The 14419-nt window shown below is 40.8% G+C and overlaps 1 protein-coding gene across 8 annotated transcripts in view; it reads left to right on the top strand.

Moving 5' to 3' along the window:
- RAPGEF4 (Rap guanine nucleotide exchange factor 4) overlaps positions 1–14419 on the top strand; it is a 289302-nt gene that overhangs the window by 224373 nt on the left and 50510 nt on the right. For all 8 annotated transcript variants that reach the window (XM_060621676.3, XM_060621675.3, XM_060621679.3 and 5 more), the window contains 5 exons: positions 843–919; positions 1360–1506; positions 3534–3649; positions 9815–9903; positions 14307–14385. In XM_060621676.3, coding sequence (XP_060477659.1) covers positions 843–919; positions 1360–1506; positions 3534–3649; positions 9815–9903; positions 14307–14385 — 508 coding nt within the window. The remainder of the gene's footprint in view (positions 1–842; positions 920–1359; positions 1507–3533; positions 3650–9814; positions 9904–14306; positions 14386–14419) is intronic.

The raw sequence follows: 14419 nt of genomic DNA, 5'->3' as shown, positions 1-14419 counted from the left end.
AAGATTACATTTCAAAATGTTTTACTTCCAGTCATCAATAGTGGTATTTCTAACATGGATATTAATTTTAGGAAGAATGTTTTCTCTTTACATTTTAATGGTTCACTTTAAGATTTTTTATTTTTATCATCACTGATGACTTAACTTCTCATTTATTTTTTTTTCATTCAGACTTACTGATTGTTTTCATTTTATTAGAAATATTTAAGTATTTCCAACAAAAAAAATAGAGATTATTACCAGCACCTTTTTTTATCTTCATCAAACACGGACATGATACTATCTTTTCATATTTTCTAAAGAATGAAATTATAGATACAAATGAAGCCCTTTTGTTCCTTCCTTTATCTCATTGTTTTCTTTCCCTCCCCAAGGTAATTCCTACCCTATGTGCAGTGAGTGTTATCACAACTCATTTTTTAGTAACATATAGACACATATCCATAAACAATATGTAGTGCTGATTTGCACGTTTTCAAACTTCACACACTAGCGTGAAGATTACTTTTAAAAACTATTTTCGATAGCGTAATAAGTTTTGATGGACTGTGGGGGAAAGTGTATTTATCGCTTTAAGAAATGGATTCCTGGCACATGGCTCAATAGTAAATCCATACCTTTTAGAGCCTAGCAAGTAGCGTGGTATCTATGTTTCTTTCGTGTTCTATAGAAAAGGAAATACCATTCCACCTGAATAAGTTAGTATTTGCCAGTGACTTTTTTTTTTCCTTCTGGAGTAAATGTATAATTCTGGGGACTTAAAAATGATGATTTGATAAGCTATAATTTATATTGATGTGCTTCTATTCTTGTCATAAGTCTTTTCATCTTTTTGTGTCTAGTGTTTAACCAGGGGGAAGAAGGCACCTCCTGGTACATTATTCTAAAAGGATCAGTGAATGTAGTCATTTATGGCAAGGTATATATATCTTTTTCTTTGTGAAACTTTATTATGCTCCATTTACTAGTGTGGCTCTAAGTATTGAAGTGCTACAACTAAACCTGCAACAACATTGTTACTCGGTGTAGAAAAGACATTACTGCATCTCCAGTCACAGATTATCTAAATTATTATACTCATTCGAGTTGAACTTTCTGGGGCTCATCTCTTTATAGATGTTGTATCAATTTAAAATAAATACATTAAATGTGTACATTTTAGTTAGGCCATAGCCCATATTACTAAATGAAAGAAAAATAAAACATTATAATCTAATTCTGTAACTCTCCTTTGGCATCCCTGGCGCAGTCCATTTATATATACAGTGTTTTGGGTAAAGGGGGTCTTGTGGCATGAGGTGAGTGGCTGTCTGCTCGGATTCAGGGATCCTGTTCATCTGAATGTTCTGCTCCCTCCAGGGTGTGGTCTGTACCCTGCATGAGGGGGATGACTTTGGCAAGTTAGCACTAGTGAACGATGCCCCAAGAGCTGCTTCTATCGTCTTGCGAGAAGATAATTGCCATTTCTTAAGAGTGGACAAGGAGGATTTCAACCGGATCCTGAGGGTGAGTCCAAGGCAGTGTGGCTGAGAAGTATCCCATTTTTCCTTTTGCCAGACCAGCAAAGATCAGAGTGTGGTATTAACTGAGCGGTACTGTGACTACTGAATGCTCTAGGAACAAAGAGCCTTGGTTCTAAACCTGGTATGTTCAATGTGCTGGTGTGCGTTCTGGGATCCAAGGGTGATATTCCAGTAAAGCTGCCAATATGGCACGTGTGCCACACCAAATAATTGGACGCACCCATACTGGCCCATGAGAATTAAAAAAAAAAAAAAAAATCTAGAGACTGCCTTGGCCAAATGCCAAAGTCTGAGCCATTTCTCTTTGGAAATTCTAGGCTTGCCCTTTTGTGTCCTTTCCTACCTCACTCCCCAGGTCTTTCTCCATCCTAGACTTTCTTAGTCTCCACCTCCTATGTCTTCCCAAATCTGAAGCTTTCCTGTATTATCACATCCTCTCCTCACTTATTGAGTGATTACATTTTAGTGGGAATTAACGTCACCCATGGTTACTCCAATCAAGCATTTTCAAGTGCTTCATGTCAATTTGATTCATACTAAAGGAATTTCAGACTTTAGCGGGTAGGCGAAGAATAACTGGGGTGACAGAGACGTGAAATTGCACTTAAAGTTGGCTCTGCAGATGGGTCTACTCAAAGCTTGTTCAATAAAGTATTTGTGAGGGTGGGTGAGGTTGAGAAGAGATGGTCCCTGGTCTTCCCACACACACAACCCCTAGAAAGACTGTCTGTGGACTACTGGGGAAGATGACAGTGTCCCGTCAGCCCTGACCTCTCAGGTGGCCTGCAGTCCAGCCTGCCCCAGCTTGAGTTCACTCTGGGAGACTGTTTCCTCTAGGGTCATTTTGCTCTTTTCCTACACAGAGCACACTCTCTTCTCTGTCTCTCCCAGCCTTAGCATCTTTCTCTATCCTACCCTGAAGTTCTAAATGCAGTTACTTAATGATGCTTCACAATGTCATTCTCCGTTCCTTATGTATGAACACCTATTCTCACACGGCCTTAAGCCTTTGCCTTTGGGGACAAGACTCTGACAACAAAGTTTGTCTTAGAAATGTGTTCCCTTAATGCAAAAAAGTTAAATTTAAAATTATACCATTGAATAATACAGGAAAAAAATGCCTCACGGAATTTGACTTGTTATCTCTTTTAAAATGGGGACCAAATGATGAAAAAAAGTCTGTCAAGATTTTTAATTTAATTGTTCAAGTGACATTGAAATTTAGAGGTAAACTTTAGTAACTCTTTGAAGTTTACCACATGGAGTTTACACTTAGCCAAAAAAAATTCTTGAAAAGAATCAGGTTAGGATCATTATCATTGATACGGTTTATAAAATTATTCAAAATAACTGAAAAATGTTTTTAACACATTTCAAACTGATTTTTTTAATGTTTATTTATTTTTGAGAGAGACAGAGACAGAGCATGAGTGGGGAAGGGGCAGAGAGAGAGGGAGACACAGAATCCGAAGCAGGCTCCAGGCTCTGAGCTGTCAGCACAGAGCCCAATGTGGGGCTCGAACTCATGAACCGTGAGACGAGGACCTGAGCCAAAGTCAGACGCTTAACCAACTGAACCACCCAGGTGCCCCTCGAGCTGATTTTTTAAAAAAATAAACAGAATCTTTCGATGAGAGAGAAAAGGTGCATGCCTATGAAAATGACACGCCCTCAGAAGAAAGCCACATATTTTTCTAAGGATAAGTGTACTTGCTCCCCTCTCTTCCCGTTATGCCACCCTCTCTGAAAGGTTTCTCACAGTACAACCACACTCCTCTCTACCCGGTTGTTTTTCTGAATCTGGGGTAAAAGCAGAGTTTTAAAACCATATGCCTCAAACCTCATCTGGTCCTATCTCTGACCATTCCAGCCCTGACTTTGAAAATGACTTAATTTGTAGATGCAACAATTAGCATCACAAGCACCAAATGAGTTTCTGAAGCGTTTGAAATTTTTTTCATTGTCTGAGAAAACAGCAGCATCTGTATGTGGTGTAATTTGTATTTGCAGGACGTTGAGGCGAATACAGTCAGACTTAAAGAACATGACCAAGATGTCTTGGTGCTGGAGAAGGTCCCAGCAGGGAACAGGGCTTCTAATCAAGGAAACTCACAGCCTCAGCAAAAGTAGGTTTGCATCCAACACTGCAATTGCCAGACTATGATTAACCTTTTCACATGGTATCATCATTTCTACAATAGCATGCTCTCCTTTTTTGTGGAAGACGGCAGTGTGTGTGACTTTTTTTCTCTCTATTGACTAATCACACATCTTGTGGAGTATAATGTATCCATTTCTGGCACTGCATTGAGCTTGGTGCTGCCTGGAGTAATTCAGAGGATACTCTTCCCCTACGCTAAGGACACTCTCTGCATACAGTGTTCAACCGTGATAGCTTTGGAACAGAATGCGGCGAGAACAATGGAAACAGGAGTGCCAGGCCACACAGAGGATAGGTAGGCCCCGAGGTGATAAGAACCTTTGGTATTTGAATTTCACATGTAGGATTTCTTGAGAAGTGTTTTCATCTTGTTATCAGAATGAGCATCTTTGGCAGGAACCCAGACTTCAAATATAAGACCGTCTGTGGATTGCAGTCTAGAAGCATCCATCTGGCCTCATCTGTACTCAATACTGCTAACATCAAAAGGGTGTTCGCTTCTCACTTCTTAGGCTCCCAGGGTGTTTTGTTTTGTTTGTTTGTTTTGAGAGAGTGAGAGAGCAGGGAGGGGGAGAAGGAGAGGGAGAAAGAGAATCGTAAGCAGCCTCCATGCCCAGCACAGAGCCCAGAGCCCAACGCGAGGCTCGATCTCACGACTGTGAGATCACGATCTGAGCCACAATCAAGAGTCAAATGCTTAACTAACTGAGCCACCCAGGTGCCCTTTGGTTCTCTATTTAACTTGAGCCTCTTTCAGTATGCCTATATCCCATTCCATCTTTTGTTGCAACTTCTTTTTTCTTGTTGTTTATTTATTTTTTTTTTTTTGATGTTTATTCATTTTGGAGAGAGACAGAGATGGAGCATGAATAAGGGAGGGGCAGAGAGAGAGGGAGACACAGAATCCGAAGCAGACTCCAGGCTCTGAGCTGTCAGCACAGAGCCTGACGTGGGGCTTGAACCCACGAACTTCGAGATTATGACCTGAGCTGAAGTCAGACACTTAACCGCCTAAGCCACCCAGGCGTCCCTTTTGTTGCAACTTCTTACGTGAGGCTTTTTTCCATCAAATGTACCAACACTTGAATAGTAAGACAGGAGAACAAGGAAATGTAGCTTTAAGAAATTGTGAAAGATTGCAGAATCTTGTTTTTAAAATAAAGATTAATTTTCAATCTTAGAATAACAAAAACACCAATCCTGTAGCCAAAGAAGTGTCACCAAATAATCTGTTGATAAAGAATGCATCCCAAGTAATTTTCCTTTGTTTGCAACACAAATGGGGTGTTCCCTTTAATCAGGCCACTCACGGTAACTGATGAATTTTTATTGTTTAGACTCAAAGCCCAAAGCTCAGACATTTTCATCTGGATGAATCAACGTATTTTCAAAGAAGGTGGGAAGAAATAGAATATTATTGAGTAGCCATAATATAGTTTGCGTGTTGTATCTAATCCTGACTACACACTCCTTTTTACTGATGGAAAAAGCAGGCTCAGAGAAGCCAGCTACTTGCCCAGGATTACAAAGGTTGTAATGGTAAAGCTGGCAGCAATTGCAGCTGACAACTTCAATGCTTTTCTTCCTTCAGCCATGAAGCTTACTATGGCAATATACAGTACGTAAATACTGTATCCTCAACACTATCATGTAAACACTGCAAACCAATATATTTCAAAAGGGCTGACATGAAACAGACCGTATAAAAAACTGTTCTTTCACTTCCAAATCTGTAAACTGCCATCCAGAATTCTTCATTTTTTTTTTTTTCCGCTGCTACCCATTGTTGAAAATGTTCTCTCATGAATGTTTTCAACAGTTATCCGTTCAGCCCATGGAAGACGAGAATGAAGATATTTTTAATGCGAAGGTTAGGTCCCTCCCCACTGATTTTCTTTAGTGTGCTTAAATATATCTGGAGCATTTTACAGTGTAGATCTGCATTCTTTAATAATGCCTCAGATGTCTCAGGAAAATTTTGCCACCTGAAAAAGTAAGCCTTGAAAATTCTCCTTAACCTTGAAACATTTGACCAAGAAGTCCCCCGGAGGCCCCGCTTCTTTCACCTCTTCATACCATGGGGGAATGATCAAAAGCGTTTGCTTGTTACAACATAGTCCATTCAGAGCACCTTCCAAATATAGATTTTCTTATGAAATCAAACTAAAGGGAACAGAAGAGGAGAAGCCCATGTATTCAGTTTATTTTAGGCCTGGATCTGATTTCCGTTACATCTCCTTTTCTGTGTTCTGTAGACCGATCCAGATTTCTTATATAATTCAAAAACGTGTGCATGTTCACAGCACACCCTTTAAGAAATATCCGTCAGCACAAAATAATGCGCTGGGCAAGATCAGCTCCTTGAAGAGGAAAAAGTCATTCTCTCGAGGGGTCTCTTTCCATGTCGGGCTTTCTCTTGCCAGACCAGAGTTAAAGGGGGCATGGCACCATGTAAGTGAATTTTGGCCTGATGTTCTGGATAACTTTGACAATATGCCAACAACGATGTCTGTGGGTAGACTTAAAATTCAGGAACAGGGGCGCCTGGGTGGCTCAGTCGGTTAAGCGTCTGACTTCAGCTCAGGTCGCGATCTCGCGGTCCGTGAGTTCGAGCCCCGCGTCGGGCTCTGGGCTGATGGCTCAGAGCCTGGAGCCTGCTTCCGATTCTGTGTCTCCCTCTCTCTCTGCCCCTCCCCCATTCGTGCTCTGTCTCTCTCTGTCTCAAAAATAAATAAAGGTTAAAAAAAAATTTTTTTTTTAAATTCAGGAACATATAGGGCCTCCATCTTTTCAGAAATCATCCCTTTTGAACTCAAAGAGGGTCATCACATTGGTGCCAATTGTAATGTTATTTTTCTTTTCTTTTTTTTTTTTAAGTGTTTATTTATTTTTGAGAGAGAGAGGGAGACAGAGGCTCCAAAACGGGCTCTGCGCTGACAGCAGTGAGCCTGATGCAAGGATTGAACTCACAAACTGTGAGATCATGACCTGAGCCAAAGTTGGACGCTCAACCAACTGAGCCACCCAGTGCCCCATAATGTTATTTTTCTGATTAACTTTTCCCCTGAGAAATCCAGAACAGTTTTTCATGTATACATTTTAAATTTTCAAAGCTGCCTGACTGCCCAACCCACTCAACTCTGAGTGTGATATTAAAACATCAATATCAAGACAGTGTTTCTCATGCTGAATAAACTATCTCAGGCTCTCAAACATTTACCATTTTGGTTATCTTCTGCTGTGTGGTTATGTGATTCTAATAGGAAAGAGAGAATTTAAAGGGACTGCTCCTGCTTTAGTTACTGCGTTGCTTTTTCCTTAGACTGTCAACCACCCAATTGCTCAGGTCCATCCTGTTTGCAGAAAGATAGTCTCTTTTAGGTTCTCCTCCCCTCCATCCTTTGTCGTTGTTGTTCTAGGTGCAGATAGAAGGGTCCTCATTTCCAGACTTGGCATTAGGAACAGATTTTTCTGTCACAGGCTTAAAAGCCCACAGCTTGGATAATGTAATCAATTTGGGCTTCTTTTTAACTTGGACTAGAATAGCTCCTTCATGAAATAAACTGAAAAAAGCCGTGCTGTCTGGGATTCAAGTCCCTCAGTTAAACAGAGGTCAAGCAGAGGGTGTCTGGCAGTGTCCAGCCTGAAACAAAGCAATAATATGGTGTTTCAGCCAAGCCCAGGGCTACAAATTCACAGATGGCTACATCTGGCCAGAAGCTCCCTGGCCCTTTCTCTTCAGAGTTCCGTGACCTAAGAATATCAACACCTGCACTGCCCTCTGTGGAGCTGAGGAGGGAGAGGATGGGCTAAGGCAGCCACAGCAGCTGTACCACTAGAGGGAGCCCTTGGTAGCAAAAGCAAGATCTCCTGGTGTCTGAGACTGACGAGGTGGGCAGAGATGTCGCTTCTCTCTAAGGAGGTGATAGGAAATCTGGTTTGCCCCCTCGGTCTTCATTCTTTGTGGCCAGACATAAATACTCTAGCTAAGGGATGTCCGAACCAAGAACACCAGAATGTTAAGCCAACCTGGCAGAGTTAAACTTCTGAGGAGGGAACACATTTCAAACTGAAATAAATACCCATCATGTAACCAGCCAGAAAGCTTACAGCCTGCTAGCAACGACTGCCCAGTGCCATGCCAAATACAAGTCACTGGTGTTCTGTGTAATGTATTTATCATCTTATTTAAATAAAACTTGTTTTTAGACACAAACAAGTTCCTTTTCAGAATGAGCTCCAGGTACCTAGACATACCCTCTGCCCCAAGCGTCTTGGGGCACAGACAGAGCCGGGCCACAAGACACACGCTTGTGCTCCGAAGCCAGACGAGGCTCACAGCAGAGATCTGGCACTTACTAACTCTGTGACCATAGGCCTGCTGCCTCGCCTTGCCCAGCAGATTCTCCATCTGCAGAATGAAGATAATATTTAACTAGCAGGAATAAGCAATGACGACATTGTTCAGTGCCCACCTAGCTGTTTGGGGCGTAGGAAATACTCAGCAGATGCTGATGCCCTCTCCAGCCCGATTCCTTATTAATGTGGTCAATGCCACCCATCTTCCAGCTTGCCTAGTGAGTACTATCCAAGGATCAGGTATTTCAGGAATTATTGAATGAACTCAGCGGTTTTTTCCATTTAAGTGTACAAGGCCATTATCGATACACCCTCTCCTTTCCTCAAATAGCCATTGCCTATGAGAGGTAAAACCCTTGTCTTTTGCCTTATTTATTTTGAGAAAGGAGTGATATTTTTGAGGTTAAAATAGATCTTTTTTTTTCCTATTCCCCCTTTCTTCCTCTAGGCTCCAAAGTCAGGTTTCCTCAAAGATTTACCTCTTCAGCTTCTTTTTGGTCCTGAGTGCACACACACACTAGCATGCACACATAGAATAGTCTTAACTAATGGTCACCTTACCATCCGGGTAGAGTCCATTTGCTACTCATTCAATACCAGAGTTGTTTCACTCAGTCTCTGTTCTCACATGCATGGGGCTATATGTTGGATTGCTTCTTCTTTACTCCCTCAGGCAGGAGGTTAAGACCTTGAGGATTAATACATTAGAGATGTTCTTGGAATCTAAGCACACTTCCTCCAAGGTCTCAAACAGGCAAGGAAAGAGTGTTGGTGAGGAGACAAAGAAATCTGAGTCCTCCTGGAGCCGAATCATACCACTGCTTTCTGAACATTTGTTTTCATTGTTGTTTTTCTTCCCATCATTTTGCTTTATGTGAAATTCCAAGCAGAAAAGCAAAGTCTGAGTTTTAGCATAGGAGTGCCCAGATCACCTTAATGTATTTTGCCTGTGGTTTCATTCACTGCTTTGTTACCATCTTCGATATGACTTTGAAATAGCCCACATTCAGTTTAAAAAATAAATCCTGTCCTGTTGGTTGATGAAACCCACGGATGGATCTTCTGAAATAATGACTAGCACACCCTACCCCCAAATAATATACATTTTACGTTGAAATAAATCTATGGATTTTCTAGTGTTGATTTATTTCCTATCCAGATGCTACTGGAGTTTGTTTGCTCAGTGGCGTTTGGGGTTTTGTTTTCCTTTCTCTTGTTTTATTCTTAGCTGTGTTTCCAAAGCACACACCAGTGTACAGTTGGGAGAGACAGAGCATTCCAGAAATAGGCAGGGGAATCCAATGTGGGACCGAGATTGTGCTACAAATAACCCATATATGGGTAACCTAGTTTACTGTCACTTGCCCTCGCCAGCTCCCCCTGCCTGACCCGAACTGCCCTGTGATTTACATGTTCCTTTCCATTCCCCTTGGAGCAAGGCTGAAGCTTCTCAGTTCCCAGCCTGCTAGAGCCGCTCTCCAAGTTTACTTCAGTTCCATGTAGGGAAAAAAGAATAACGTTTTAGTAACTACTTCAATTTGTGAAGGGTTTTTTCATCGTCTTCCTGTGTGGCTTTGGCAAGGTACATGGTCTCTCTTACCATAAGGAGAATGTGAGCCATAAGTTAAGTCACAATGGTTCTCTGGGACTCAAGGAATAAGTAAACGAAAACAAAACAGAAGACACACAAAAAACTTAGATATGTGAAAAGTCATTCATTAATGATTTGCCCACTTTTGAAAAACTGATGATGTTTTTATTTCTTATCCAGGTATACTGTGATGTCAGGAACACCTGAAAAAATTTTAGAGCATTTTCTGGAAACAATACGCCTTGAGCCAGCTTTAAATGAAGCAACAGGTAAACACCGAGAACAGTTTTGTGTGTCCATTAAATCCATGCAGAGCACTGTAAAAACAAACAAACAAAAAAGATAACAACAACAACAAAAATCCTGAATTCATTCGCAGTATGTGTATCCAAACAGTTTTAGAGGAGAGTTATGTGTATTAACATTAGAAGAGCATTCCTGCGTGGCTGAGTCAGGGAACAATCTTTCGGACCCTCCTCTGCCTGCTCAAATTCTGTCTGTCCTTTGTAGATGGCTCAGTCTTATACATATTAAGAATAGACTTTCATAGACATCCATTAGTTAATAACTCAAATCCTATCTATTTCCATAAGGAATTTGAAGCTGTCTACCTAAAAGGCACAACCTTGTTCCAGCTGAGAGTTAAATGATTCTGTCTGTGGTTGTAGATTCTTAGGCTTGGACCCTGGGCTGCCCCCTGTTAGTCTCCCAGCACCTGTTAGTCTCCCAGGGCTGTCATAACAAAGTACCACAAACTAGATGGCTTAAACAATAGAAATTTATTGTCTGACAGTGCTGGAGACTACAAGTCCAAGATCAAGGTGACAGTACATTGGCTCCTTCTGAGAGCTGTGAGGGAGAGTCTGTTCCATGCCACTCTCCTAGCTTCTGGTGGTTTGCCAGCGATCCTTGGCATTCCTTGTTTCGTAGATGCATATTGAATTAGGGCCCACACTAATGACCTCCTCTTAACTACATCTGCAAAGACCCTATTTCCAAATAAGGTCACATTCTTAGGTATTGAGGGTTAGGACTTCAACCTGCCTTTTTGGGGGGACAAAATTCAACTCATAATACCACCTTACAGTGAAACAATCCTGTTGACTAAGACACAGAGATTCGAGGATGAATGAGATGAATCTCACCACTGAACCTGAGTGTTAAGAGTTATGATATCGTTCTCCATTTTGGTTACCATCTTGTACATGACTTTGGAACAACCCATATTCAAGTTTAAAAAAAAAATCCTGTCTTACTGGCCTGTCTCAGAATAATAGGTTAATATTTTAAGCATATTAAGCCCAAAGAAGAACATTTATCACTAAAAGAAACTCAAAGATTTATCTCAAATATTTAGTAATAATTCAAAGCCCAGTTCCATCACTTTTGCAATATACTCAAGGTTAAGTCATCATTATTATTATATATCTCCTAAAAGTATTTTGCCACTGATTTACTTCTTATTTTATCTCTTCATTCCAGCTTCTAATTTTATAAATAGATTATCTGAGATTTACTTTCTCGTGTAGCAAATTAATTGGGGAGTAGTGGATATAAAAGCCAGGATCTCTGACTCTAGGGCACTCATTTTCTGTTCAATATCTGTTGAGTGTCTTATTGGGCAGAGACAAGGCTGGATGCTTTGAACTGGGCAAGGTGAAGAAAAAAGTCACCCTCCTGTCCTCAGGAAGTTTATAACCTGCTAGAGGACATAAAGGAATCTGCAAATAACTTGAACATAAGACAGAATGTGGCCAGTGCTTCAGGAGGAGACTAGCTGAGGGTACCTGAGGCAAAGTGTCATGGAGAATATATAGCCTTGAAGTGGCCCTGCAGGAAGGCTGGAGGTTAGTGACTAGAGACTGGGAACAAAGCCTTCCATACCGAAGGACATTAGTGCTGACCTAGAAATGGGCAAGGAGCATCAAGCGGTCTGGTTCTGCCAGACTATCATATACATAAGTAGGAGGAAGAGGGCAAGGTCTAAGAATAAGGTCTAAGATCTTAAAGAGTCTTAAATACAAAGATAAGCATTGGGGAATGGTCGAAGATGTCTGAGCAAGAAGAGTGTGATAAAACCTTTTTTTTTTTTTTTTTTTTTTTGAGAAAGGAAACCCTCAATGGACCCATTAGATGGGGAATCCTTGCTTCTAGGGGGCATATCTAACCCCAAATAAACCACATTTCTAGAACCTGAGGTCAGGAAAAATATAACAGATCCCCCCCCCCATCCCCGATTAAGTATTTGCCCAGAATGTGTGATTACCTGGTACAAGAAACAGCATATTCTGTAAAGTAAATATTGACTGAAAAGGAGGATTCTGGTACATTAGAGACTATGGCATCTAAGGAAAGATCTGTAAGATCTTTACTACCCATGAAGAACAAATATATCCTTTCTTTTAAAGTCACCTCTAAGAGGGGTGGGGACTAGAGTATTGCTTTCTAAAAATTGAAGCCTAGAAATCAGTGCATTTTGTGGCTGGCATGTAGAATGTGATTCCTGACCCTTTCATTTTTGTTGTTAGAACTAGGTTAACATCAAAATTTAGTATCAAACTTCATTCTCTGCTGGCTTTTTGGATTCTTTCTCACAAGTATAATGTTCATGGCTTGGAGATAAAGAATAAATCAGTGTCTTTCTCATAATCAAAAATATGAATGTGCCATAGTCATCCTAAAAGTAATGCTAGTAGGCCCTTGAAACACAGATAAAGTAGAGGGAAAGACCTTGGCATTTATGGGTTTATAATACAGTGAGAAATGTCAGAGTTGACAGCAAAACTGGTTTTCACCATAGAAATAAACACTCCTGGGTCTGACAGTACATTCTCTCAATTTACCGAAACATCTATTTTCTACCTAAGACCTATTAGTTTCCTAAACTTTTTATTTCTGTGACCAGCATTAGTCATTGAGTGACTTGAGAAATTATTTTCTAGCAGGAAATGATTTTTTAAAATCAGTCGTCAAGAGTTCATGCCTATGAGTAGAGAACAAGAAAGCCACAGTAAAATATGGGTGCTGGGTTGTTACCTTGCTAGGTGACCAGCTCACCAACCTTGGAGTCCCCAACTCAAATCTCTGCTTTAGCAAAATTTAAACTCCCGTGCAGCCTAGTCCTTCTGAGAGCCTTATAAACAAGCATTACTCCCCTGTCCTCAGAGAATATCTAAAATGTCTAAAGGCGAGCCTAGATGTGAAACTTAGACAAGCCAGATTCCTTTTGTACTTAAGGGGAGAAGTCCCATGCAGCTAGTCTGGTGTCTGCTCTGCTTCCTCTCTGGGACTGAATAATAGGACTGAAATAGCTGGCAATGCCAACTGACAACCGCGGAGGATTACACTCATCACTTATATGTAAATGAGTATAATGGCATTATGTGACCTGATAGAGGTGTTAGCTGACGCTACAGTGGTGATCCTATTGTCATATGTAAATGTATCAAATCAACACATCATATACCTTAAACTTACACAGCGTTACCTATCAATTATATCTCTTTTGTTAAAATATTATTTAAAACATAGACATTGGAAATCTAATGTATTCAGTTAAAATTTTCACATCTCTTACCATTTTCTATATGAAGAGTCTCACCAACCCCAGCCAGTATAGTTCGTTTCTTAATCAGAATCCACATAGCATCTCAGATAGCAAGTTTCAGCAAGCGTACTTCTAAACACCTGCCTTCCCCTGCTCTCCCAACAACGCTGGCTGGATGCTGCTGTCTTTGCAATGAGGAACCAGCACTGAATTCAAAATGAAGCTTCTCTTTGGGACTTACCTATTTCCCTACCCATCCCCCTGCTCACCTACTGACAAAATAGCTTCAAATATAGGACAGCCACCATCTAACTGTACTAGAGAGCTTTCATTTTGCTTCAGTTACTGCTCAGAGCGTTTATCTTGTCCTTTCTTTTCTTCTTTTGTTTCTCTCACCAACTTTCTGTTCTGATCACCTCCTTCTAGAAATCCGTTGCCTCCGATCTTTCATTGCTCCCTCTGGAAACTGGGTGATAAAGATACAAAGGAAAACGGATGTTGACAAAAGACATATGGTGTCACGTAGACAAAGAAATGACCGTGTCTTAATCCTGCATGCATGGATGCCCATGGGTGGCTCTTTAATTACATGTATTTTTTTATATATACATTGTGGCTAAGGTGACCAGTGCTGTTTGTAAAGGCAGTCTCTTTTAAAAAATTCTATACTTTTTGTTCACTCTCCTAAGAAATTGAGTTTTGACCTCAAGCCTGTCAACATTATTATTTTTTTTAAATAATTTTCTTAATGTTTATTTATTTTTGATAGACAGAGAGAGACAGAGCACAAGTGGGGGAGGGGCAGAGAGAGAGGGAAACACAGAATCTGAAGCAGACTCCAGGCTCTGAGCTGTCAGCACAGTGCCCGACGCGGGGGCTCAAACTCACAGACTGTGAGATCATGACTGAGCCAAAGTCGGACGCTTAACCGACTGAGCCACCCAGGTGCCCCAACATTATCTTTTATATGCAGCATCTTTATGTACAGTAAAACCACAATCCCCCAAGCCAATGTATAAGAACCATTGACATTGACCAAGAACAGATAAACAGACACTCTTGCTTTCCTAAGGATTTCTGCAAAAACCTAATTTCTTTTTCTGCTTTCCTTTTTTCCCCCTGCAGATTCCATTTTAAATGACTTTGTTATGATGCACTGTGTTTTCATGCCAAATACCCAGCTTTGCCCAGCCCTGGTGGCCCAATATCCTTTTGTTGTGAAAAACCTCTGTTCGCTT

This window comes from Panthera onca, chromosome C1 (assembly GCF_046562875.1).
Source record: "Panthera onca isolate mPanOnc1 chromosome C1, mPanOnc1 haplotype 2, whole genome shotgun sequence".
Lineage (NCBI taxonomy): Eukaryota > Metazoa > Chordata > Mammalia > Carnivora > Felidae > Panthera > Panthera onca.
Note: the sequence above shows the minus strand (reverse complement) of the source record. Positions and strands in the feature narration are given on the sequence as shown.